General features: G+C 39.2%; 1 protein-coding gene across 1 annotated transcript in view; it reads left to right on the top strand.

Annotated features, from left to right (window-relative positions):
* LMBRD1 (LMBR1 domain containing 1) overlaps window positions 1–27937 on the top strand; it is a 134430-nt gene that overhangs the window by 91694 nt on the left and 14799 nt on the right. Inside the window, exons 10-14 of the mRNA XM_061131879.1 lie at window positions 11383–11447; window positions 11799–11901; window positions 12434–12538; window positions 14653–14802; window positions 16096–16174. Of these exons, the coding sequence (XP_060987862.1) occupies window positions 11383–11447; window positions 11799–11901; window positions 12434–12538; window positions 14653–14802; window positions 16096–16174 (502 nt within the window). The remainder of the gene's footprint in view (window positions 1–11382; window positions 11448–11798; window positions 11902–12433; window positions 12539–14652; window positions 14803–16095; window positions 16175–27937) is intronic.

The following is a 27937-nucleotide window of genomic DNA, read 5'->3' as shown; positions in this document are numbered from 1 at the left end:
TCGATGTGGCATCATGTACATTCACAGTGTTGCACAACACTCCCCACTGCCCATTTCCAGAACCTTCCTCATCTCTAACAGAACACTCAACAGTAACTCTCCATTCCTCACCTCCACCCCACCCCCATCCCCCTGAAACCATACAGCTCAGACTGGGGCTTGAACCCACTGTCTTTTAACTGAGATCACACACCTGCTCTCAGGACTTAATAAAGCTTAGGTCCTTGATGTCTCATAGCAGAAAGAATTGAGTGAGAGACAAAGCGATAGGTAAGAAGTGAATTTATTTAGAGAGATACACATTCCACAGACAGAATTCCGCCTGTCTTAAAAGGTGAGAACAGTGCCAGGAGAAATATGCTCCTCAGACAGTATGGGGCATCTTAGAAGGTGAGAGGCCCCAAAATTAGAGCGGGTGGTTTTTATGGGCCAAGTAACTTCGTAGGTTAATGAGTGGGAGGATTATTCTGTCTTGGCAGGTGCACGGGTTTCCAGGAATTGAGCCACCGCCCAGTTGTTGACCTTTTATGGAGTTGTCATGGCACTTGGGGGGGGTGTCATTTAGCTGATGTATTACAACAAGCATATAATGAGGCTTAAGGTCCACTGGAAGTCGAATTTTCTGCCCTCTCAGACCTAGTTGGGTCTGACCAGGTTATGTCGTATCCAACGCTCTGACTTCCTTTAAAGATTGTACCCTTTAAAGGTTGTACTCCTTGCCTCCTGATTCACCTGCCCTGCTCACATCCCCTAATGACCTCTATCCTGCTTCCTGTCTCTCTGAATTTCCTACTGTAGGTACCTTATATAAGTGAATTATATATCCTTTTATGTCTGGTTTATTTGACTTCACATAATTTCTTCAAAGTTCATTCATGTTTTTGATGTATTGAAATTTTATTCCTTTTTAAGGTTGAATAATATTAATTTTGTTTTTCCACCCATCATTTTGTTATATCCATCCATCAGTTGGTGGACATTGAGTTTTTTCCAACTTTTGGCTCTTGTGAATAGTGCTTCCAAGGTAATTGGTGTACAAATACCTGTTTGAGTCCCTGCTTTCAGTTCTTTTGAGTATATATATTGAAATGGAATTGCCAGCTCTTGATCAGTTCTGGTATAACTTTTTGAAGAACCTACTATTTTCCGGTGACTATACCATTTTACATGCCCATGAGCAATACACAAGGGTTCTAGTTTATCCATATCATTGTCAACACTTATTTTCCTTTGTTTTGATAATAGCCAACCTTACGCTTGTGAAGTGATATCTTGTTATGCTTTTCATTTGCATTTCATTTGATTAGTGACATTGAGCATCTTCTCATTAGACTGTTGGCTCTGTATGTTTACTTTGGAGAAATGCTTATTCAAGTTTCATTTTTAATATTCTGAATACTTCTTATCAGATACATGATTTGTAAATATTCTCCTGTTCTTGGCTTGTGTTTTCATTCTGTTGATAGTGTCTTTTGATACACAGATTTTTAATTTTGATGATGTCCAATGCATTTTTTTCTTTTGTTACCTGTGTTTCTGTGTCATATCCAAAAAATAATTACCAGATCCAATGCCATGAAGATTTTTTTCCTTAGAGTTTAATAGTTTTAGCTCTTACATTTAGATCTTTGATCTATTTTGAGGTATTTGTATATGGTGAAGGGTAACAGTCTGATTTCATCTTTTTGCATGAGGTTGTCTTCTTCCCAGCATTATGCTTTTAAGAGACTGCTCTTTCCCCATTCAGTGACCTTGGTCCCCTGTCAAAGATCATTTGAGCACATGTGTGAGCATTCTTCTCTGGAGCCTTTTCCGTTGGCTGTGTCTGTCTCTAGCCAGTACCATACTGTTCTGGTTGCTCTGGCTTTGTAGTAAATTTTGAAATAGGGAAGCATGAGTCCTGTAACTTTGTTGTTCTTTTTCAAGATTGTTTTGACTATTTACGGTTCCTTGAAATTCCATATGAATTTTGGGATGGGTTTTTCTGTTTCTGCAAAAAAAAAAAAAAAAAAAAAAGGTCATTGTGATTTTGGTAGGGATTGAATTGTATCTGTAGAATACTTTCAGTAGTATTGTCATTTTTAGTGTATTAAGTCATATTAAACCATAAGTATGGGCCAACTTTACATTTGTTTATGTCTCATTAAATTTCTTTCAGCAATGTTTTGTTGTGGGGGAGAAAAATTTTTTTCTATCCTTCTCGATTCTTCTCTGGTCTAAGAATTAAATTGACATGATACAGGTTAACAGGAGAATTTCACACAAAAATTTGATAACATGCATACACTGAAGAAACCCAGGAGAACTGAATAAATTCTTAGTCTTGGAACTAGACAGCACTTCAGCAGTATGCTTGGGGGCTATTTTAAACAACAAAATTGCCAGAAAGTACAGAAAGACAGAAAGTACAAAAATGCAAAGAATGAAGCAGTAAATAGTCCACTTACAGGATACTTGTTTATAGTAAGAGAGCTGAAACAAGAATGCAGAGTATTGCCTGGTTCAACCTCAGCTGGGAATGTGAGCATCAGGGACTTATTACCTATTTGCATGTATCTGCAAGGACTTCCCAGGCGGCACAGTGGTAAAGTATCTGCCTGCCAACGCAGAAGATGCAGGTTCAGTTCCTGTCAGGAAGATCCCCTGGAGTAAGAAATGGCAACTCACTCCAACATTCTTGCCTGAAAAATTCAATGGACAGAAGTAGTCTGGTGGGCTGCAGTCAATGGGCACAAAGAGTCGGACACAGCTGAGAGACTGTGCGCACATGCACAGCGTGTCTTCAAAGGACCGCCGAGAGCCGTCTGTGTTGATTTTAAGGCCATAAAGGTTTCAGTGGGCAGTAGGTTTATAAATGCAGAATCTGCAAATGAGAATCAACTACTTGTAAGTAAAAGCAACAATAAAAGACCTCCCAAATCCAGCAGGTTTTCTCTCTAGCTCTTACTACAAAACTCTGTGTTAAACAGACAATCTGGGAAAATTCTGGTAGAGAGAAGAGGAAATTTGGAGATGAGCCTATGATTGATCTTAAACCCCCCATCTTAGTGAAATAAGCCAGTCACCAAAAGACAAATACTGTATAATTCATCCTTTAAGAGGTAGCTGGAGAACCCTGGTGGTTCTCCAAGGGTTGTGGGGCAGGAGGTCTAGGGAGTTGTTTAACGGGTACAGAGTTCCAGTTTTGCAAAATGGAAAGAGTTCTGGAGATAGGTTGCAGAACAGTGTGAGTGAATTTAACACAACTAAACTGCACACTTAAAAATGTTTGAGATGGTAAATTTTATGTTTGTATTTTGCCACTATTTAAAAAGCAAGAAAACAGAAATGGCAAAAACAGGAGATGGAAATAGAGTTGAACTCAGGGGAAAATGGGAGGAAAATACACTTAGTTTTAGAAATGACAAATGTATGGTGTGTCCAAAAAAGAATAGGATCAAATAAAATTTAGTAAGAGGGAGTGTTTGAAGAAAGGCAGAAGGATAACCAAGAGAAGGAAAATAAGATGAAGTAAAAAGAATCAGGAAACGAGTGTTGAAATGGAAGAGAAAGAAAAACTACATCTGTGTAGTGGTTTCCATACAGTGGCGAAACAAAACAAATTAGCAGACTATTTAAAGGTATAATACCTCACCCCCAAAAAACCCTAAAATAAATAGACATGAATCCACATGTCATGAATATTCTATTTCATGAATAGACAGGAAATAGCCAATTTGTACCCAGAAAAATTTGTGTGTAATTTCCTGTTAAAACTGACTTCAAATGTAAAGAAAATCCTCAAGATTTCCAAGCAAAATGATCAGCTCATGAGGGCAACATTATTAGACTTAGACTTCTCAAGAAACATACAAAGCTAGGCAGGAATGGAAGAACATTAAAAAAAAGAATTTCAATGAAAATGTATGAACTGTCAACTGAAAAAAACGCACAATGTGAGAGTTGTGAGCTAAGTGTTTTTGGGGGCAAAATGAAGACCAGTCTCGGAGACAGCTCCTCAGGTAGCTCCAAGGAACTGCTCAGAAGAGGTGAGGAAAAGTCAGTGTTATCTATGATTTTAGTGAAGGGGTGCACGCAGGCAGGCACACATGTTGGCAGAAGGTTATTGCTAGTCATGAGGAGCAGAAGTCAACATTAATGATTTTAGTGCTGGATATGACTCATTGGAAAAGACCCTGATGCTGGGAGGGATTGGGGGCAGGAGGAGAAGGGGACGACAGAGGATGAGATGGTTGGATGGCATCACCGACTCAATGGACATGAGTTTATGGACAGGGAGGCCTGGCGTGCTGTGATTCATGGGGTCGCAAAGAGTCGGACACAACTGAGTGACTGAACTGAACTGAATGAAGAGATGCAGGAATCAGGCTCATACAGTTGTCTCCCTGAAGGCCTGTTCTGCCCGTTTTCCTGGGTCACAGAGTGCCTCACTCCTGATCTCCACCCAAAGCCTTCTCAGGGGGTGTTGAAGGTAGGCAGCTGCAGTGGTTTGTGACTTAGTCCTTGCAGAGACTGATGGCAAGTGCCCAGTTTTAGTTGGCAGAACCAAGGAATTTGTATTTAGCCAAAATATCCTTTAGAAAAACAGTTTTTCAACATTTAAGAACTCAGGGGATTTTGTACCCCTGAGCTCTTGTTGAGAAATCCCCAGTTGCCAGGTTCTGGCCTATTAAGAGGTGTGAAGGTAAACATCAGCAAAAGGACCATGGTGAACATTTAGTATTGTGTGAAGAGAAGGTGTGGGCTGCGGCAGAGAGTGAAGCACAAACATATGAGCCGAGGAATAGGAATAATTAAGGGAGAGAAAGAAAATAGAATTTCTCATAGATTACTGTGTAGGCAGTAGGTGGGAGTTGAACACATAAGAACCAAAACATTGTTTCGTAAAGGCGTGAATAAGAACATGGGGGCTAGGAGCACTTGAAAATTCAAGTACACGAACAAAAATATAAACTTTCTTAACACAAAAGGACTAAAAATCCAGGAGCAAGGAATTCATATTAGCTGGAGAAAGAAACGCAGGAAATACATACATTGTTATCAAACAAGATATTTTCTAAACTAAATGTGTTAGTCATAACAGTCAATATGAATGGCACTTCCCTCTGGTCCAGTGGTTAAGACTGTGTGCTCCCAATGCAGGTGGCGCAGATTTGATAACTAGTCAGGGAGCTGGCTCCCACATGCCACAGCTGAAGATTTCACATGCCCCACCCAAGATCAAAGATCCGAGTACTGCCACGAAGACCCAGCGCAGTCGGATAAATGAAGACAGAGAAGCTTCCATGGCTAGAGTCGGAAAGGTGTAGTCAAGTGTGAGAGAGAGACACTCAGAACTGAGCTGCCGTTACTGACTGAGGATGGAGGGCGTGTGAAGAGGGTCGCACACAGCCTCGGGGACTGAGAGGCTCCCAGCCGATAGCCAGCAAAGAGGCGAAGGTCTCAGCTCTTACCCTCAAGGAGCTTTATCTTGTTCCTCAGACTTGATCATCTCAATTGATTCATCTTGAAGTTCAATGATTCTTTTCTCCTGACCAGTCAAATCTGCTGAACGTTTCATTTTGTTTTCTAGTGAGCTATTTGTTTCAATTACTGCATTTTTCATCTTGAGAAATTCTCTTTGTTGATATTCTGTATTCAGTGAGACATTGTTTTCGATTTGTTTTAGTTCTTAAGAAACGCTTTTCTTTAGTTCTTCCAGTTCAGTTCAGTCACTCAGTCGTGTCTGACTCTTTGCAACCCCATGATTCGCAGCACGCCAGGCCTCCCTGTCCATCACCAACTCCCAGAGTTTACTCAAACTCATGTCCATTGAGTTGGTGATGCCATCCAACCATCTCATCCTCTGTCGTCCCCTTCTCCTCATACCTTCGCTCTTTCCCATCATCAGGGTCTTTTCAAATAAGTCAGTTCTTCGCATCAGGTGGCCAGAGTTTTGGAGTTTCAGCTTCAACATCAGTCCTTCCAATAAATATTCAGGACTGATTTCCTTTAGGATGACTGATTGGATCTCCTTGCTGTCCAAGGGACTCTGAAGAGTCTTCTCCAGTACTACAGTTCAAAAGCATCAATTTTCCGGCTCTCAGCTTTCTTTATAGTCCAACTCTCATATCCATACATGACTACTGGAAAAAACATAGCCTTGAGAAGACGGACCTTTGTTAGTTAAGTAATGTCTCGGCTTTTTTTTATGTCTCTGCTCTTTAATATGCTGTCTAGGTTGCTCATAACTTTTCTTCTAGGGAGTAAGTTTCTTTTAAGTTCATGGCTGCAGTCACCATCTGCAGTGATTTTGGAGACCCCAAAAATAAAGTCTGCCACTGTTTCCATTGTTTCCCCATTAATTTGCCATGAAGTGATGGGACCAGATGCCATGATCTTAGTTTTCTGAATTTAAGCCAACTTTTTCACTCTCCTCTTTCACTTTCATCAAGAGGCTTTTTAGTTCCTCTTCACTTTCTGCCATAAGGGTGGTGTCATCTGCACATCTGAGGTTATTGATATTTCTCCCGGCAGTCTTGTTTCCAGCTTGTGCTTCACCCAGCCCAGCGTTTCTCATGCTGTACTCTGCATATAAGTTAAATAAGCAGGGTGACAATATACAGGCTTGATGTACTCCTTTTCCTATTTGGAACCAGTCTGTTGTTCCATGTCCAGTTCTAACTGTTGCTCCTTGACCTACAAAGAGATTTCTCAAGAGGCAGGTCGGGTGGTCTGGTATTCCCATCTCTTTCAGAATTTGCCACAGTTATTGTGATCCACACAGTCAAAGGCTTTGGCATAGTCAATAAAGCAGAAACAGATGTTTTTCTGGAACTCTCTTGCTTTTTCAATGATCCAGTGGATGTTGGCAATTTGATCTCTGGTTCCTCTGCCTTTTTGAAAACCAGCTTGAACATCTGGAAGTTCATGGTTCATGTATTGTCGAAACCTGGCTTGGCGAATTTTGAGCATTACTTTACTAGTGTGTGCTGCTGCCAAGTCGCTTCAGTGTGTCCGACTCTGTGAGACCCCATAGACGGCAGCCCACCAGGCTCCACCGTCCCTGGGATTCTCCAGGCAAGAATACTGGAGTGGGTTGTCATTTCCTTCTCCAATGCATGAAAGTGAAAAGTGAAAGTGAAGTCGCTCAGTTGTGTCTGACTCCTAGTGACCCCATGGACTGCAGCCTACCAGGCTCCTCTGTCCATGCAATTTTTGAGGCAAGAGTACTGGAGTGGGTTGCCATGGCTTCTCCACTAGTGTGTGAGAGTGCAATTGTGCGGTAGTTTGAGCATTCTTTGGCATTGCCTTTCTTTGGGATTGGAATGAAAACTGACCTTTTCCAGTCCTGTGGCCACTGCTGAGTTTTCCAAATTTGCTGGCATATTGAGTCCAGTATTTTCACAGCATCATCTTTTAGCATTTGACATAGCTCAACTGGAATTCCATCACCTCTACTAGCTTTGTTCATAGTGATGCTTCCTAAGGCCCACTTGACTTCACATTCCAGGATGTCTGGCTCTAGGTGAGTGATCATACCATCATGATTATCTGGGTCATAAAGATCTTTTTTTTGTACAGTTCTTCTGTGTATTCTTGCTACCTCTTCTTAATATCTTCTGCTTCTATTAGGTCCCTACCATTTCTGTCCTTTATTGAGCTCACCTTTGCATGAAATGTTCCCTTGGTATCTCTAATTTTCTTGAAGAGATCTCTAGTCTTTTCCGTTCTGTTGTTTTCCTCTGTTTCTTTGCATTGATCACTGAGGAAGGCTTTCTTATCTCTCCTTGATATTCTTTGGAACTCTGCATTCAAATGGGTATATCTTTCCTTTTCTCCTTTGCTTTTTGCTTCTCTTCTTTTCACAGCTATGTGTAAGGCCTCTTCAGACAGCCATTTTGCTTTTTTGCATTTCTTTTTCTTAGTGATGGTCTTGCTCCCTGTCTCTGTACAATGTCATGAACCTCCATCCATAGTTCATCAGGCACTCTATCAGATCTAGTCCCTTAAATCTATTTGTCACTTCCACTGTATAAACGTTAGGGATTTGATTTAGGTCATACCTGAATAGTCTAGTGGTTTTCCCTACTTTCTTTAATGTAAGTCTGAATTTGGCAATAAGGAGTTCATGATCTGAGCCACACATATTTAAAATAGTGGCTTTAAAGTTTTTGTCTTGTAAGTTCAACGTCCTCAAGGACTTCCTCAAGTACAGTGCCTATTGATTATTTTTCCTTCTCTGTATTAGCCATACTCTCTTGCTGCTTTGCATGTCTCTTCTGTTTATTGTTTTTAGTTAAAACCTGGGCGATTTTAAGTCGCACGATGCAGCAGCTCTGGAGATTAGATTCTCCCCGGATCTGCTGTTATTACCTTTGGTTGTTTGTGTAGTGACTTGTGCATGCTGTGAAGTCTGTCTTCTTTGTTGTTGCAGTTACTGCAGTCTCTGCCTGGTTGGTTTAGTTAATTATTGACACAGATTTTCTTGAACACCTAGAATCCGTAAGTCTCCCAGTCTTGCTGAGGGGCCATATGTGAGTGCAGACGTGACTTCAGCACTCAGGGGATGCACTTACACCGCTACCTTAGCCCACACTTCCTGCTCGTGCAGACAGAACCTCAGGGTCGACCAGAGTTAGCACTTAGGTCTCTCCTATCTTTCTGAGCATGTACAGGGCCTTCTTCATTCCTGGGAATATTTAGTAACTTTTCAGAGCCCCTGTGGACAGCTCATTCCTTACGTTTCCATTTTAATCTTTGGTTAGTTTATTTTGTGCCTGATACTGACTAGCTCTTATGGCCATGAAGTTCAGTGCTTCCTGGGAAAAAGGAATTCCTGCACTGTATGAGCTGCATTTGAGGCCGAACACAGTCTTGCCAGTGGGACCTTCCGTGTGCCTACCGGGCGGGTCAGGTAGCGGCGGTCCTCTGGGAAGGGGGCCGAAGGCGCCCCAGCCGCCTCTGCATGCTCAGGCGGCTTACAGGGGGAGGGCTGGTGCTGGAGCGAATCTGAACGCCAGCGTTCTGTGCCGTTACCGAGAGTCAGCTGTTTTCCTTAAATAAATGCTCCTGGATTGTTAAATGCTTCTGGTTCATTTTCAGTGTTGAAAAAGTTGATTCTGACCATTTATGCCAGTTTTTAAATTGCTTTTTAAGAGGAAAGGATTTTCAGAGATTCCTACTCTGTTACTTTTACTGGTGTCATCTCTCTGGCTTAATTGTTTTTTCAAAATTGATATCATAGCTAGTGTGGCATATGTAGCATTTAGGTCAACCCAAGGTGGTCACCACTGACTTGATCCTGTAAGTACTACTAACTTAAGTCCTTATATTTAAATATATATAGTTTCCTTGGTCTTTATAAAACATTTATCTTTTCAATATTTTCCTTTGTTTTGTTAAGTAGCTATGGTTAAACAGTCTTAACTCTGACTCATTCATCTCAACTGCTTGGGAATGTAGTGAAGGGTTTTCTTCTGTTTCCCTTCTCCACAGTGGGCGTCCAGGCAGGGCATGCTGATTTCTCCTGCTCTCTGTCTGTTGCTTTGCTGCTCGCTGGCAGTTGGTCCTAGTACTACCTCCTGCTACAAGCTATTTGCTATCAACAGGCTGCTGAGAAACAGTATATTTCCTCAGTGTATGGATGTTGGCTTCAGTTCTCCTGGGTATCAAATACAGTGCTCAAACCTGGTAGAAAAAGATTGTGTATGCCCCTTTATTTCTGCTACTAGTAATCTTCTGTTACTATAAAGGAGTCGCTTCAAACTTACAATGAAACATTTTAGAATGAATGCTCATGTGAAATCCCAGTATGTAAAATGGATATATGCAGCATATTTTGAGTGATGGCTATAGCCTTTTTGGTCCTCTTGCCAAGCTGCTTCCAGTAAGCTCTAAAGGTACTCTTTTAGAACCAAAGAATTCCCTAGAACACAACCCTAAGATTTATTTCCAGATTTATCTTTCTATGCTGGGTAGGATAATGTGTTGTTATTCTACTTTTCTTTTATCATATCAGAATTCTAAAATATTCTTCAATGATCATGTGAAATAAGATGAAAAACCTCCCTAACATTCATAATGTTTTCCATCTATTTCTGTCAATTCCAGGCAAAGGAAAAACCAAAACAGTTCAGTTCAGTTCAGTCTCTCAGTCGTGTCCAACTCTTTGTGACCCCATGGACTGCAGCACGCCAGGCCTCCCTGTCTATCACCAACTCCTGGAGCTTACTCAAACTCATGTCCATTGAGTCAGTGATGCCATCCAACCATCTCATCCTCTGTTGTCCCCTTTTCCTCCTGCCTTCAATCTTTCCCAGCATCAGGGTCTTTTCCAATAAGTCGGTTCTTCCTATCACGTGGCCAAAGTATTGGAGTTTCAGCTTCAACATCAGTCCTTCCAGTGAATATTCCGGACTGATTTCCTTTAAGATGGACTGGTTGGATCTCCTTGCAGTCCAAGGGAATCTTGAGAGTCCCAAACATAGATTTCATCATTTTTATTCTGTGATTTTATTCCTTAGGGACACAGTTCCAATCATTGTTTTCCTTGTATACAGCTCATACATATTCTTCATGTCTCATACATATCCATTCACACTGTCAAGTTCATACTTAGAGTATGAGGAAGTATATTCCATCGATTACAGTACTTAGCACATTTTTCCAAAGAGTTAGTGACATTTTCCTCAGTGCTGTTATACTCTATTTCAAAAATATTACCAGCAATATAGACTTTTCTAAAGCTGTAGTATAATTTATTTATAAGATATAAGCTCTTAACCCATGAACAACGTGGTTTGAATTGCTCAGGTCCACTTACACAGGGATACTTGTCTGTAGCCCGTGATACGGCACTCTGTCATCCACAGTTGGGGGACTGTGTGGATATGGAGGAACTGTGTGTGCAGAGGGCTGACAATGAGCTCTACACAGGTTTTTGACTATGTAGAGGGTTGTCCAAGAGTCAACTGTATATCTCATTACTTCTGTGAGAAAATGTTACAAGTTCTCTATTTTAACAGCAGGTTAATATAACCTGATGAATTTCTTGGTTTTGGTTTTCTGTCTATGTGTACTAGTCTTAATATAGTTTTCAGTTAACTTCTTGTATTTGAATATAAGTCAATATGAACTTTTATTTGACCTAGCAAAGAGTCATTTGTTTACTTACCAATGAAGACTTTAAATGCTTTTTCTCTTCTGTGTATTTGTTCTCAGATACTCTCATAATGAAAATTTAGTGACATATGCCTAGGATTGTAGACTAAAATGTATTTTTAGGTCATTTTTCAGATCATTTTTACATGGTACCGACTCTCATGGAGCATAATGGTTTTTGTACTTTTAATATCAACTTTTAGAAGTATATTTTAATGATTTTTTTTTTTTTGCTTTTAGATCATTTGGGGAATATTTTTCATCTTTGTTGCATTGCTGTTTGTAATTTCTCTCTTCCTGTCAAAGTAAGTACAGTAGACACATTTTCTAAAGCACTTACACATTTCCTGTGATACTATACATTTCCCATGCCAAATTCCATTAATGTAGCCTATTCATCTTAAGTAACTATTTTACTTGAACTGTTCTACAGCATTAACTCAAAGAATGACTAAAAAGGCCCAATAATAGACAGTATTCTTTGGTTTATATCAATTGAACAATATCTGTAAGATATTTAAGTGATGTTTGATTTGTTATTCATGGTTTTCTTGGACTCAGTTGAATGTACATGCTTAAGTTGTGATGTTATTCTTTCTGAATTAACTGAAAATGTGATGGTATAATATGTAAATTCACTATATACTTTGTTATAGCTTGGATAAAGCTCTTCATTCAGCTGGAATAGATTCTGGTTTCATAATTTTTGGAGCTAACCTGAGTAACCCACTGAATATGCTTTTGCCTTTACTACAAACTGTAAGTAAAAAAAAAAAAAAAATCATTTTATACTTTAGCAAACACACTGTCAAATTATTATGTTGACAATATATGATTGGCAATATATGCTTGGGCTCTCTGTTGATTTGGCTTTTTATTTACATATAACTTCTACTTTGATATGTTGTTCTAAAAATTATTGTATTGGTGTATTACTGAATCTTTAAGTTATATGTTATTTGAATTGGGGATACATTTAAACTTAAGGTGAACTTTTTCAAGCATTTTCTGATTTTGCCTTTTAATAAAGTCTTTTATTCCATATATAAATGTAGTTTTTAGTTTATTATAGGGTTTTTGTTAGGATAATAATATTGAACAATTTGGTAGTAGTTTGGTAGTTTGCTTCTTAGAGGTTATTTATTTATTTGTATTATCATAGTAGCCTGATCAGAGTTGATATTTTAAACAATGCCAAATATGAATAATGAAGTTTCACTCAATTGTATTCAATGCATGACTCCTGGAGCCCTTATTGTTTGTGTATTAAGTATACTTTTATTTTTTTCAGGTGTTCCCTCTTGATTATATTCTTATAACAATTATTATGATGTACTTTATTTTTACTTCAATGGCGGGGATTCGAAATATTGGCATATGGTTCTTTTGGATTAGAGTGAGTATATGTTATAATATTTTTCAATTTTTTCTATCATTTTGTATATAACCTCCATTATTGCAAATTATCTTAGGTTTATAATACAGAAGTTATAAATATCTTGATACCAAAATGGTGGAAGTCATAGCCTTTTCACTTCATGTTAACATAAAAGTGCTCTTTGTCCAGAGTGTGCATGCTCAGTTGTGTTCAGCTCTTTGTAACTTCAGGTACTGTAGCCCGCAAGTCTCCTCCTTCCGTGGGATTATCCCAGCATGAGTACTGGAGTGGGTTGCCAATCCTCTTTCAGGGGATCTTCCTGACCCAAGGATCAAACCTGCAACTCCTGCACTGGCAGGTGGATTCTTTACTGCTGAGTCACCTGGGAAGCCCCTTTGTCTCAAGCGGCAGTTCTTAAATGGGGCAGTTTTGCCCTCCTGGTGTATTTGGCAAGGTCTGCAGATGTTTCCAGTTGTCACAACTAGGAAGCACTGCTGGCGTCCACTGCTGGGTGGAGACCAGGGAATCGGGTCAGCGTCCTGTATTGCACAGGCAGCCTCGCAACAAAGACTGACTTATCCAGCCCAAATGTCGGTGGTGCTGAGGCTGAGAAGCCATGGTTTAGAAGTTCTGTTATTCTCCTTAGTGTTTGGCTGTAGCGCAACTGCATTGCAGCACAACTGGATACACTATAGTTCCTGATGGCCCTGCCACTGGGAGTGAAAGATTCCTGTGCCATTGGAGAGAGGGTTATTTTCTTCTTATTTTGGTATTAAAATGAGATCTATCACTTCATACTTCCAGCTGTGTGTAAAATGCAATTAATTAGTGGCTTGAACTAATGAAAGACTTCCTGCTGTGGAAAATTTTTTAAATCTAGCATTGCTTCAGTAACTCAAAAACATCAAGTCTAATATCTCTGTATTTATTCCTCTTGACTTCTCCCTCATGGTTGAGATATGGCTCCTTCAGCTCTATTTATCCTGTGTTCTGTGAGGAAGCGGCAGCTAGGAGAAGGGCTGACAGAAGGCGTGACTTTCCCAGAAATCTCCCACAGACTGCTTTCTTTCTGATGTGTAATGTTTCATCACTGCCAGCCGCTACTGGGCATAGGGAAGCCAGGAAATGTGCATTTTTAGGTGATCATATCCCATCCAGAATTAGAGTCCTGTTGTTCTATATTGTACTATTATATTCAATCGAGTAATAAAACAGGGAGGTGCTGTCTCAGTCACTAAAGTGTGCTCTGCCTTTGAAATGAGAGGCCTGTCACCAGGCTTCTTGTATCTGCTCCCACATATTTCAATTTCCATCCATCCATACGGGATGCACATGAAAACAGCTATAGTCAGATGATCATAAATTACCATAAACTAGATGATAAACTAGTTTTATAGTTGAGTATAACATGAGGATGGGTTTCCCAGATGGCGCAGTTGATAAAAGAATCTGCCTACCAATGCAGGAGACACAAGAGACACAGGTTTGATCCCTGGGTCAAGAAGATACCCTGGAGGAGGAAATGGCAGTCCACTGCAGTATTCTTGCCTGGGAAATCCCATGGACTGAGGAGCCTGGCAGACACAACTAAGCATGCGTGTGGGTGCATGTGCGCGCATGCATGCACACACACATATACACACACACAATATGAGGATATCATGAGTATTTCATAGAAATGAGTGATTAAAACATGACATGTCTGTCCTTGTGCAATAATATATAGAAAACTATAAATATATTACTAACACTTACAGTTTAAACTCACTCTTTTAACCTGTAGATAGAATTAGACATAGTTCACTGTTCTTAGCTCTTTGAATTTCTAACAGATGCTGTTACATAATAAGTTTAGAAGATTCTTTGAAACAAACCATGAAAATACTAATATATTTCTCTAGGTCTTGAGTTTTTAAAATAAACATGAATCTGAATCTAAAAGCTTTACAGGGAAAGGATTGTCTTTGTTATTCTTATAGTTATCTGGAAAGATTAAGAAATCTTAGTATTTATTTTGGAAAAAAGAATTGGTGGATTGAACTGCATTCATTACCCCCTAACAAATGAGCAAGATTCAGTGCCTTCACATAAAACGTATTGCTGAAATATTGTCACTGTGTTTTTCCTTCCAGTTGTATAAAATCAGAAGAGGTAGAACCAGGCCCCAGGCGCTCTTGTTTCTCTGCATGATACTTCTGCTTATTGTCCTTCACACTAGCTACATGATTTATAGTCTTGCTCCCCAGTATGTTATGTATGGAAGCCAAAACTACTTAATAGAGGTAAGTACAAACTTTAAAAAAAAGTCATTATTTTGACATTTTAAACATAGTAATCTCTAAAACCAAATTCTAATTTGTGAAAGCTAGCATAAAATATTAGCTCATCAAATTAAATTTAATACTGCTAAAAATAGTTTTACATTCCATTGTTGGGCATATTTACATTTGTTTCATACAAATTCTTTTTAAAAACAACACTGAATTTCATAATAGTTGTTCCTTAAATGGATCCCATGCTGCCAAACTGCTGAGCTTTATCTCAGCACTTTACTAGAACTCATAATATTTACTTTGGAATGATATTTTAAGTAAGTTTATTAATATGGCTCCCCAAAACATTTTGGTGAGCAAAGAGCAAAACATGTCTGCTCGTTGGTACCATGAATCCCATAGGAGAGACTTTATAAATGTTTTATTTGTGGGTGATTTGCTTTCTCTTATCCTGATGGGGATCCTCTTACCTGATACACTGATTCCTTGGTCTTATCTTTCAAAAGCCACCTGTGATTCCTAGTTGTAACCGGAGAGCTAGTTTGAATATTTTGACAGTTTAAAATATTTTGATGATATCTAATTTGGCCTTTATTTAGTTTCCTTTTCCTAAAATATCTCTTGCTCTGCTTTCTAATCGTTCAAATCAAATCTGTGTTTTAGGGCCCAGTTCAAGCCTTACTTTAATGGAGTCTTTCATTATTAATGCATTCTGCCCAGATCATTCCTTTTTTATCCTTCATTCTTTCTTTAACATGTAATTAGTAGTTAGTTCATTCAGAAATATCAATAGTGTAAGTGGATCAGAGATAGGACACACATCACAGTATCAGGATACAGATGACCCAAGTTTGGGAAATAAATTGCTAAAAGATCACCTCAGTCATTCTTCTCATTTCTTATACCTTTTATTATCTTCTTGTCTTAGCCCTTGCACCTAGTTCTCTAGTTCATGTTATGAAACAGTCTTCTATGAATTGATGAAATGAGATCACACTTTTGCATGGATAAACGCTATTCTCTTCTCGTTCCACAGTGGAAAACCAAGGGCTGTTTTCTCTGGGCAGAAGCTCCATTGATTAACACAGGGCCTAAACATTGTTGCAGGAAAGCCTTAATGTCAAATTTACCATGAATCTTTTTATTCTAATTGCAATTTTACATAAAATTTACATTTTAGAATATTAGTGAGATGTGGTTTAATAGAAAACAGTATAAAGTTCATAATGTGATCACTTTTTAATCAAAATATATATGTTAATATATAAGTATTTACATTTTAACTACATCTTCATTTTTTAGAGCAATATGACTTTCAGTGACCATAGAGGCAATTCAACCCTTTCTGCGCCGAAGAGATGTGATGCAGATGCCCCTGAAGGTAAAGCAGCTTGTGTCACCTGTCTTAGAATTTATAACTGTAAGAAAAGATTTGTTTTGAATTTTGGTGTCTTAAGCATTTGGTGCATTTGTTTTCATATGTGGTGACAAAGGAACTTTGTTAATAAGAAGAAATTGGTCTCTTCAATAGAACTTCTTGGTGATATAATGATTTTCATTAGGGAGAGGATCATTATAAATTAGTTACCCTTGAAGAACAAAAGGTGGTTATTATTTACCCCATACTTACTGGTATAATAAGAAATCATTCTTAAATGCCTTTTTTGTTGTTGTTTTAAAAAATTCAAGAGACTTTTGGTAGAATCTGTAATTTTTAGGACTGAGAACAACAGTGCCTATGACCTAGAACAGCTTTTCACCCATCCAACTCTGGTCACTTTAGTTAATAAAATAATAATAAAGTTAGTGACGACAGCAGCTGACGTTTAAGAATGTGTAGTTGTGAGCCAAGCTTTGTAAGTGTCTCCTGTGTATTCTGACAAAAGCTCTGAGATCCTGTGGTCTTCATCTCTGTGAATTTTGAGAGGGTCATTTTTTTCTGTCTTCTGTTTGCTAAGATGATTTTTTTTTTCCTTTTACTATTATAGCATTCTTTCCTGATTAAGGATTCCAGATTTATTCTTTCAAGATATGCAAAAACTTTTTTCTACTTTTGCCTTCAAAATGCTTTTATTCCAGAGTAAAGTAGTATGTCAGATATATTTCTTGATAAGTCATTCAGGGCTACCATTATGAAAAAGATAAATTTGGAGTGTTTTAGCAGAGTCAGCTCTAGAATGTTGTGGTGTAACAGGAATAGGAACAGAACACGGGATGGTCCAGTGAGGAAGGGATGAACTCTGCCTGGAGGTCGCTGTGGGCTGGTCGGAAAGAAAGGCTTCAGACGGGGATGGCAGGGCCGCCTCTCGAGGTTAGAGGAGAGTCCAGGGACGGCTGCTCCAGGTGGAGGAACACAGCGTGCACAAAGTTACCTTAGACCGTACTGTTTTGTGTTCAGACAGTTTAAAACAATTATTATTTAGTTTTTAATTGTGGAGATGTAGGGGGTTGGAGGAAAGAGGAGATGGGGTTGCCGAGTTAGAACTCAAATCAGAAAGGTCTGGGAAAGAACCAGTGGATGGTTTTACACAAGAAAGTGGAAACTGTGGTCTGGCTTGTTTTCAGTAACTTGAATTACAGAAGAGAGAGAATGGATTTGAGAAACTGAGACCAGAGCATAGAAACCAGTTGGGAGAGGGTGCCAGGAGGAGCAGTTGACAGTAATCCAGGAGAGATGGCGAAAGCCTGGAGCAAAGGGCGGTCCTAAGAGTGAAAAGAACACAGAGTTGAGAGAAGTTCTCCTTGCTCGGGTCTGAAGAGTGGTGGGGGAGGTGGAATATTCCGGAATGGCCTCCAGTTTCTGAGTAATATGGTAAATTTTGGTATCACCAAGCTGAGGTAAAAATAGATACTAAGATTAAAGAAAAAAGTATAGATACTGCTTAGCTGACTTGAGATGGAGATTTCACGGGCAGTTGGATGTTTACAGGATGAACTCAGAGGGCAGAGTGTGAGGAAGCAGGTGACAGAACTATGGGGAGGGAGCGGAAAGAGGAAGGAGCGATGTGGCAGCTGGAGGCGAAAACTACGTGCGGTGAATAAAAGGGAGTGTAAAGCGGTGACTGAGTTTACAGTTTCCCCAGAGATTCTTCATAGAGCTTGAGAGGGATTGGATGGAAACTGGAGAAGGCGTGCAGCGTCAGGAGAGAATCTTTTTTTTTTTTTTTTAATGAGGAGAGACTTTAGGGATGATGGGTTGAATTCATGGAGCAGGAAAAGTTGAAGAAAAATATGAGAAAGGATGAATGATGAGCCAATGTCATCCTGTTCTGGAGGAGATAGTAGTTAGAACATCAGAGAATGCTTTAGGTAGAAGGAAGGATCCTTCTTTCTCTAGATTGCAAGGAAGGAGGCAACAATATGAACTCAGATAGTAATTTCTTAGTGAGGGTGAGCAGGAAGTTCTCTGTGATTGTCTCATCTTGCTTTGAGGTGTAATTTCAGTCGTTTGCTGAGAATCATGTGGGCCACACTGGGCACAAAACTAAAGAAAGTGGGAAAAGTTTTGCTAGGTGAACAGAGAAGGATCTGACTGGAGATAGGTTGGTGATAAATGAATATATGCCAAGGGGCAGAGATGAAATTATCCCTCTGTATTTTTCTTGGGCGTGTCTGCACAGCTGGTGCTCTTCCTCAGAGCCTGGGCTGTTTGGGAAGATGATTTGAAGGACTGGTGGAGGATGAGAGTTAGAGACAGGACAGGCTGAGAGTCAGAGAAGGAGGAGACCAAGCGCAGAGTCCAGAGTGCAGGGGAAAGCTGGGCCGAGACCAAAGCTGGGAGGAAAGGACAAGATCAAGAGACGAGCCAAAATCAGAATCGAGGGAAAGCAAACGTGAAGAAGTCATAGTAAAATGTTTCTGTTATAAGTAAATGTGACTTAATTTTCCAGGTCTGCTTTGGTAGCAACAAAGACACTTTAGTTCAGATTTTTAACTTTGAAATGTACACAGGCCCACCCCCACCTCACACACACTTCACAAATAGGGTTGATACATGAAATGCGTTGTCATTTTTTGCTAAGTGAGAATAGAATGAAAAATTACTGTTGGGTTGATTTGTAATTTTTTGAGAGGGCTCTGATCTTGAAGCTCTAATATAAGTTCTGTTTCTTAGATTCTTACATTATTGAAACCTTAGCAGAAAAACAGGTCAAATTTCAAAATCAAGTTGCACTGGTAAAAGGGGCTTTAAAATGACCCTGTATTGCTGAACTGAATGAATTTGTGTGATCAGTAAGCTTTAGTTAAATGATACACTTGGCCATAACTTTTATATGAATCCCATTTGATATTTTTCTTTTTCAGTCAAATTTATAGTGGTTTAAGTGACCTCCTTTGAATTGTTAAATATTTTTCTAAAACATTTTAGTTGATTTATGCTTTGAAATGTTACTTTGCAGTACAAAACATACCCTTTAGATTTATGGATTTATCTCTCCCAATATTTTGTCTTTGTTCTCTACCGAATCTCTAAATGTCAGATTGCCTGTGCATGCTTGGAAGAGGATGTGTAGAGATAGGATCATTAACTTTGGGATGTCAGGGTAGGTTTCTTAAGAAAGGAAATAAAAACAATGATGGGCTCCTGCCAGATTCACAATTAAGCATGCTCTGGGTACTGCCACTCATAAAGGAGATGTTAATCCTACTAATTCATATATAAATAAATGAAAATCATTGTTTTATATGTTAAAAACTTTAATAGTGGAGAAAGATGAATGAGCAGTTCACATGAGATTTGACACGTGGGGTGGGGCTGGTTGTAGAATGTGTGGTGAAAGACTGATTGCGCAGTGTCCGTTTACTGTGGACTAGGAAACCTCAGCTTGCAAGAAGAAAATCAACGCTGTTTGTTACTTGTGAAGTTTTGGTGGGCACTTTGACTAAGACAGATGATACTGTAACAGAAATACCCGACAAGGCACTTGATGTTACCTTTGTGCACCTGTTGCAAGTAGTAGTTTTGGAGAACAGTTTTTCAATTTAGAAACAAAAAAGTTATAATTTATTGTGTTATACTTAACATTATTTCTAAGTAAAGATAATCTTCCTAGAAAGATGTTAAAGCAGTGATTTTTCTAAAACACACATATATTGATCTCTAACCAATACTGAGTACATTTTAGACTTTTTTTCTTAAGTAATATTGCATTCATATATGAGGTAGTCTGGCATTTTTTAAATGTTACAATGTTTGCGAATTAAAAGAGTCCTCTAAAAACAGTTAAGGTTTTTTGTGTTTAAAATGATCTCTTAAAGAATAATTTAGCAGTTATAAACAATGCCTATCATACCATGTTTACAAAGTTCTCTTAAAGCAACAATTTTTTAAATTTATCCTTTCACATAATGCAGTGTTTATCAGTTCTAAGTGAGCCACCTGAGCAAATTAGAAATCCATTTTTAGATTTTGTATGCAATTATGACAAAAGGATTTTTACATTCTTAGTTTTATGTTCAATAATTGCTATTTAATCTAATAGACATTAATACATGCACAATTTATATGCTAGTGTGAGAAAAATAGTTAAAACAAACAGAATTATGAAAAGTAATATAAACATACAGAAATATTTGAGTCTGGAAGGAGGATGAATGATCAGTGTCCCTTTGTCGTCTGGCAGAATAGAGCACTGTGTAGGTTCTCAGAAAGAGAGACAGCATCAGAGACATACACACAGTCCCTGCCTTTGGAAAGCAAACAGACTAACGGATTTGGATATGAAAATAAATAATAGTAAGAGGAAAGTAAATGGCATGCTGTAATGAAATTACAGACAGAATGCTGTGGGAAGGCAAAGGAGGTAATGGTTTTCCCTACAGTGTAACATTTTAACTGGGCCCCAAAGCGCAAGTGAATCTAAATGACCAAACAAAACATTGGAGGCTGTACCAAACAGAGAAGGAACCTGTGTTAATAAGGCATAAAGACAAATTTATTTGGCATGTTATGGAAAAAGTGTGTCGCAGCAGGAGCATTGAATGTTTGGGAAGTATAGAACGGGATGAAGCAAGACTATATCTTTCCAAATGAACATTTTAAAAAATCTGTGAACCGCAAGTTTAATTTCTGCCGTCCTATTTAATTATTTTACCTTTCCTTGATGTGAACTTGTCTTATTTGGACAGTAAAGCACCTAGAAATGTGATGATCTGTATAAATCAAGCTTGATTTTTGTGGGATATTCTGGGTAAGTATATTTGTTAATGTATATAGCCAGCCTTAAAAATCATCAATCTATGGCTTTAGATTTTAGCATTAGGATATAATTTCACTAGGACAAATGGTTAAGATAACTTAATTTAACTGACAATGCTAAAATAAAAAAATGATGTGTTAAGCTAAACTACATGAATTACAAAAAGCTGAACAGATTTAAAATTAAAGCGCTAAAGCAGAGTTATAATTACATATACTAACTACAAAGGGAAAAGTAAGACTGATACTGAATAAAGATAATGTTAGAGGAAAATTAATAAAGTAAAATATGCATACTTTTAATACTTACTTTAGAGAGTAGTTGAATACTAAGTTCTTGAGTAAACAAGCCCATTATCAGGGAGGGCCTCAAAATACATTCTGTATAAATAAAATGTATTTACCATGCTGTTTTGCTTTTATCATTAATAAAAGCAAGTGGACCTGTTTTCTCAGAACTTCAAGTACCTATCCTTCTGCAGACTTTTCTCTAAGATACTACGTCATCTGAGATACTATGTCAGTTCGCGGCTGGAAAGAACCAGCTGTGAGAGTGGGATGATCATGGCATGTTTTTCCTGAGGTCAGCCAGGAGGACTCAATCAGGAAGGGCTGTCTGCTGGCCGACTGAGAAGAGGGCAGACTTCCGGGGCCTGGCGAAAGAGGGAAATCTAGCTAAGGGTTACTTAAGTCAGATCTGCAAGTGGCTTGTTCTGATTGATCAGTATGGACAAATAGCTCAGCTAATCTTTCATGACGCAAAGGCTGAGAATGTTGGGGGCTTATGTCTGGCTTTTTTGCAGGTAAACAAGGGGTGTCCTAGAGCCTTCTCTACATCATACGTTGTATCCTTCTTCATATTAAGCCTACTATACCTAGTGTGTATTTTATACTTAAGGAACATTTTAATTCAAACACTAAATCTTCATTAAGTAAGTTAATGTGACCATTTAAGTAAGTTAAAGGTGAAATACAGTTCTACTAAAGTACTCCTTCAGTTTTTAGTTTAAAGTAATTAAAAGTACATAATAATAGAAATTTAGTTCCCTCGGCTCAGTAGTCATGTCAGGTGCTGAAAAGTCACACGTCTCCAGTGGGAGTTGCGTTGGACAGCACAGTCTGGAGCCTGCGTGAGTGGCTGGCATCTCACAGGAAACAGCCTCTTACCAAGCGGAGCCCCTCCCTCTCCTGAAGACGGTACCATCACTTGAGGGTGAGCCACAAGCAAGGTTAAATGTATTACTTGTAAAAAACGGGAAGCAAAGTTGACCTTAGTGTCAAGAAGAAGGAGAAAGAACCAGAGCCCTAAGAAACTGTAGCTGCAGACTAGCACTTTGCAGGTGTGCAAGCCACACGCACGTCAGCAGAGTGGGTTTGTCTCACTGAAGTTTCAGACTGGCACTGCAGTAAGTGGTGCAAGTAAGTATAATCCTCACTAGAGGAACGTGCCTTAGTTCTTGGCTTCACAGAGTTCCCACAAAGGAGCACAAGTGACCATGTCAGAGTCAGATATTCACGCACACAAGGAAGCAAAGCCCCACACGTGAGAGAGCTAACAGAAGTAGCAGGAAAGACCTGCCAGGCTCTGATACTGGAGTTATCAACACAGATTGTGGAGCAGTAACTGTGATGAAAGAAGTAAGACCAGATCAGCATACCGCAGAGGACAACAGAGTATTAAAGGAAGAAGGCAGAATGAGTGGAACCCTAGCAAATTTATCAATGGACCAAATGCAGTGTTTGAAAATGAACATACAGTAACTGAAATTAAACTCGGTGTAGAGACCTACAGAGTAAAACCACAGCAAGGCATCTCCACTTACCGTTCATTGACTGTGGGAGGAAGAAGGGTAACTGAGTTAGCTCATCTCAGAGGAAAATGGGCACAGGCCCCGCCAGGTAAACAAGGTGACCACCATCCAGGGGCAGCACGGCCTGGGCCTCTGGGCGTGACCACCTGGCACAGTGAGAGGACGGGGCTCAGATCTGAGGGGACAGGACACAGACCCAGGCTGACGGCTGACAGCCGTGCTGGAAAAGCGGAGCTTTAGACCCGTCAGTGTCCTCAGAGCCCAGAGGCTGAGGGGCTCAGGTTCAGGGAAGTGAGGAGACAGCCGAATGTGATACGCTGCCCTGGATTGGGTCCTGCCCTTAAGGGGTGACTGGACTAGGGAGAGTACACGCAGATAAAGGACATGTTGCAGTATGGACCACAGGGCCAATTTTTAAAAATACTCCAGAAAAATAAAAGACCCAGTCAAAAAGTGGGCCAAAGAGCTAAACAGACATTTCTCCAAAGAAGACATTCAGATGGCTAACAAACACATGAAAAGATGCTCAACATCACTCATTATCAGAGAAATGCAAATCAAAACCACAATGGGGTACTATCTCATGCCGGTCAGAATGGCTGCTATCCAAAAGTCTACAAGCAATAAATGCTGGAGAGGGTGTGGAGAAAAGGGAACCCTCTTACACTGTTGGGGGAATGCAAACTAGTACAGCCGCTATGGAGAACAGTGTGGAGATTCCTTAAAAAACTGGAAATAGAGCTGCCATATGACCCAGCAATCCCACTGCTGAGCATGCACACCGAGGAAACCAGAATTGAAAGAGACACGTGCACCCCAATGTTCATCACAGCACTGTCTATGATAGCACAGGAAATGGAAACAACCTAGATATCCATCAGCAGATGAATGGATAAGAAACCTGTGGTACATATACACCATGGAATATTACTCAGTCATTAAAAAGAATGCATTTCAATCAGTTCTAATGAGGTGGATGAAACTGGAGCCTATTATACAGAGTGAAGTAAGCCAGAAAGAAAAACACCAATTCAGTATCCTAACGCATATATATGGAATTTAGAAAGATGGTAACGATAACTGTATATGCAAGACAGCAAAAGAGACACAGATGTATTGAACAGTCTTTTGGACTCTGTGGGAGAGGGCGAGGTCGGGATGATATGGGAGAATGGCATCGAAACATGTATATTATCGTATGTGAAATGAATTGCCAGTCCAGGTTGGGTGCATGAGACAAGGTGCTCGAGGCTGATACACTGGGATGACCCAGAGGGACAGGATGGGGAGGGAGGTGGGAGCGGGGTTCAGGATGGGGAACACATGTACACCCATGGCGGATTCATGTCAATGTATGGCAATACATACATTACAGTATTATACAATATTGTATATTGTGCAATACATACATTATAATACATACTAATACAATATTCTAAAGTAAAATTAATTAAAATATAATATCAGTATTAAGAGTCCTAAATTTAATAGCTCTTCTCTGGTTATGGGAGAGAAGGTCCATCTGATAAAAAATGCTGTGTTAAGTGGCTAAATATAATGTGTGATGCAGAAAACAGAAGTAAATATTCATGTTGAGAAAAAGATAAAAGGAGGGAAAAAAACCACATGAGGCCCTCTATACACCACCAGATGGCTATTGTTATTGTTCAGTCGCTACGTCGTGTCTTACACTTTGCAATCCCAAGGACTGCATCATGCCAGGCTTCCCTGTCCTTCATCATCTCTGGGAGCTTGTTCAAACTCATGTCCATTGAGTCGGTGATGCCATCCAACCGCCTCATCCTCTGTTGTCCCCTTCTCCTCCTGCCTTCAATCTTTCCCAGCATCAGGGTCTTTTCTCATGGCCCCTCAGGTGACCAGAGTAATGGAGCGTCAGCTTCAGCGTCAGTCCTTCCAGTGAATATTCAGAGTTGATTTCCTTTAGAATTAACTAGTTTGATCTCCTTGCAGTCCAAGGGACTGTCAAGAGTCTTCTCCAACACCACAGTTCAAAAGCATCAATTCTTCGGCACTCACACTTCTTTATCGTCCAGCTCTCACATCCATACATGACCACTGGAAAAACCACAGCTTTGACTAGATGGACTTTTGTTGGTGAAGTAATGTCTCTGCTTTTTAATATGCTGTCTAGGTTTGTGCCAGCTTTTCTTCCAAGGAGCAAGCATCTTTTAATTTCATGGCTGCAGTGATTTTGGAACCCAAGAAAATAAAGTCTGTCACTGTTTCTATTGTTTTCCCATCTGTTTGCCATGAAGTGATGGGACTGGATGCCATGATGTTAGTTTTCTGAATGTTGAGTTTTAAGCCATCTTTCTCACTCTCCTCTTTCACTTTCATCAAGAGGCTCTTTAGTTCCTTTTTGCTTTCTGCCATAAGGATGGTGTCATCTGCATATCTGAGGTTATTGATATTTCTCCCAGCAGTCTTGTTTCTAGCTTGTGCTTCGTCCAGCCTGGCATTTTGCATACTGTACTCTGTATATAAGTTAAATAAGCAGGGTGACAATATACAGCCTTGATGTACTCCTTTCCCAGTTTGAAAGCAGTCTGTTGTTCCATGTCTCATTCTAACCCTTGCTTCTTGACCTGCATATGGTGTCTCAGGAGGCAGATAAGGTGCTGTGGTATTCCTGTCTCTTTAAGAATTTTCCACAGTTTGTTGTGACTCACACAGTCAAAGGCTTTGGTATAGTCATCAAGGAAGCAGAAGTAGATGTTTTTCTGGAACTCTCTTCCTTTTTCTGTTATCCAACTTATGTTGGTGGTTTAATCTCTGGTTCCTCTGCCTTTCCTAAATCCAGCTTCAACATCTGGAAGTTCATGGTTCATGTACTATTGAAGCCTAGCTTGGAGAGTATTGAGAATCACTTTGAAGCATGTGAGAAGAGTGCAATTGTATGGTAGTTTGAGCATTCTTTGGCATTGCCTTTCTTGGGGATTGGGATGAAAACTGACCTTTTTCAGTCCTGTGGCCACTGCTGCGTCTTCCAAATTTGCAGGCATGTTGAGTGCAACACTTTAACAGTGTCATATTTTAGGAGTCGAAATAGCTCCGCTGGAATTCCATCACCTCCAGTAGTTTTGTTCATAATGAGGCTTCCTAAGGCCCACTTGACTTTGCACTCCAGGGTGTCTGGCCATTGGTGAGTAGTCACACCTTCATGGTTATCTGGGTCATTAAGATCTTTTTTGTATAGTTCTTCTGTGTATTCTTGCCACCTCTTCTTAATATCTTCTGCTTCTTTTAGGTTCATGCTGTTTCTGTCCTTTATTGTGCCCATCTTTGCATGAAACGTTCCCCTGGCATCTCTAATTTTCTTGAAGAGGTCTCTAGTCTTTCCCATTCTTTTGTTTTCCTCTGTGTCTTTGCATTGTTCACTGAGGAAGGCTTTCTTGTCTCTCCTTGCTGTTCTCTGGAACTCTGCCTTCAGAGGGTATAACATTTGTTTTCTCCTTTCCTTTCAGTGTTCTAAAAGCCGGCAGTACCGAATGCAGGCCAGGATATGGAATTGCTGATGATAACTACTTGTAATTACCTTTTTAGTAGAATTATAGTTACATTATTTATATAATTATACATTACTTACCTCCTTTTATGGAAAAGAAAATGGCAACCCACTCCAGTATTCTTGTTTGGAAAATCCAGTAGACAGACGAACCTGTCTGGCTACAGTCCATAGGGTCACATAGAGTCAGACAGGACTGAAGTGACTTTATGCATACATCCTGTTAAAAATTTACACTTCTATCAATATATGTTATTCTTCTTAAATTCCAAAAATTAAAATTTATATGTGCAGTAAGTGTTTCAGCATGATGTATTTTGCCCCACAAAATGACAGGACCATATTTTGAACATAAGAATTAGTGAATATCATGTATACTATGTGGTAACTCCCTAGCAATTTAGATTAAAAGGTGTATCTTCTTGTGAAAGTGAGTTGATCTTTTGTGTGTAATTTCAATTTTGAATCTGCTAAAAATAATTGATCTCTCACATTTTCTTGTCATTTCTGATATAAATTGTTAGCATCAAGTAAACCTTGATTTAATTATAGACATATTCAGTTGTGGAAAATGAGTCATTCTTTGACTTGGTTTATAGAATGTATTCCGTTTGAGGTTCTGTAAAAGGACAGTTTAAATCCACAAAGAACATATTAAAAACTCTTCAGAAATTAAACCTCTAAAAGCGCATAGTATTTTTAAGGTGGTTGAATTTTTTCGTATTTTAAATAACCCACCAATTTAAATTCAAAGATGATATTCTGTATTTGGTGATATAATTCAACTTAAACAATTCAAGATATTCTTATAAAGTTCTCACTTATTTTTAAAGATAGAGCAATTTCCACGCTTTCTTATGTGAAGCATTTGCTTTGAAAACTGTGAGCTAAAACAGGATATTCTAACCAAAACTGTTTCTTATGATAGTGTCAGAAACCTAGCACCCTCTTTCTGGATATTTTCCATATTTACTTTAACGCCAACATTTTATCTATTCCAGGGCATTCTGTTGTAACAATTCATAGTAGACTATCTAAAGTCTTAATGATTCCTGAATGTTGCTCAATAAGTTTTAAAAGCTTTTGAATCCCATAAAATGTGAGAAACTGACACCAATATCATGTTGCTAATGCTCAACAGACACACAGACGCATGCCTCTGCCCTCAGGTTAAATACCCCTGAGGACAAACACAAATGGCTGACAACTCCTGACTGAAACAACTCCAGTAGCCTCCTTAACAAGATAAGCTGCCTCAGAAGACTTGCTTTGAGACTTGTCATTTCACTGCATCCAGCAACGTAAAACTTGTGTCATAAACGTAGCCCAAATGTAGTTCTCCACCTTTTATGACCTTGATTAAAGTGGCCCAGCCCAGGCCCTTAAACCCTATAAATACTCTTTGCCGTTCCCCTTCTTATTCTCCCTCACAGTACTTAGTCTAATAAATATAGTTTTACTAAATGGATGAGGTTTTCTAAATCGTGTTTTGGAGTGTTGACATTTGAAAATAAATAAGCCTAGTGATGCTGGATAATTTAAGGGGGATTTAATAATTTAATCAGTAAATTAATAATCTTAGATTTCTGTTCCTGTTTTCTGACCACC

Source organism: Dama dama, chromosome 28 (genome assembly GCF_033118175.1).
Source record: "Dama dama isolate Ldn47 chromosome 28, ASM3311817v1, whole genome shotgun sequence".
Lineage (NCBI taxonomy): Eukaryota > Metazoa > Chordata > Mammalia > Artiodactyla > Cervidae > Dama > Dama dama.
Note: the sequence above shows the minus strand (reverse complement) of the source record. Positions and strands in the feature narration are given on the sequence as shown.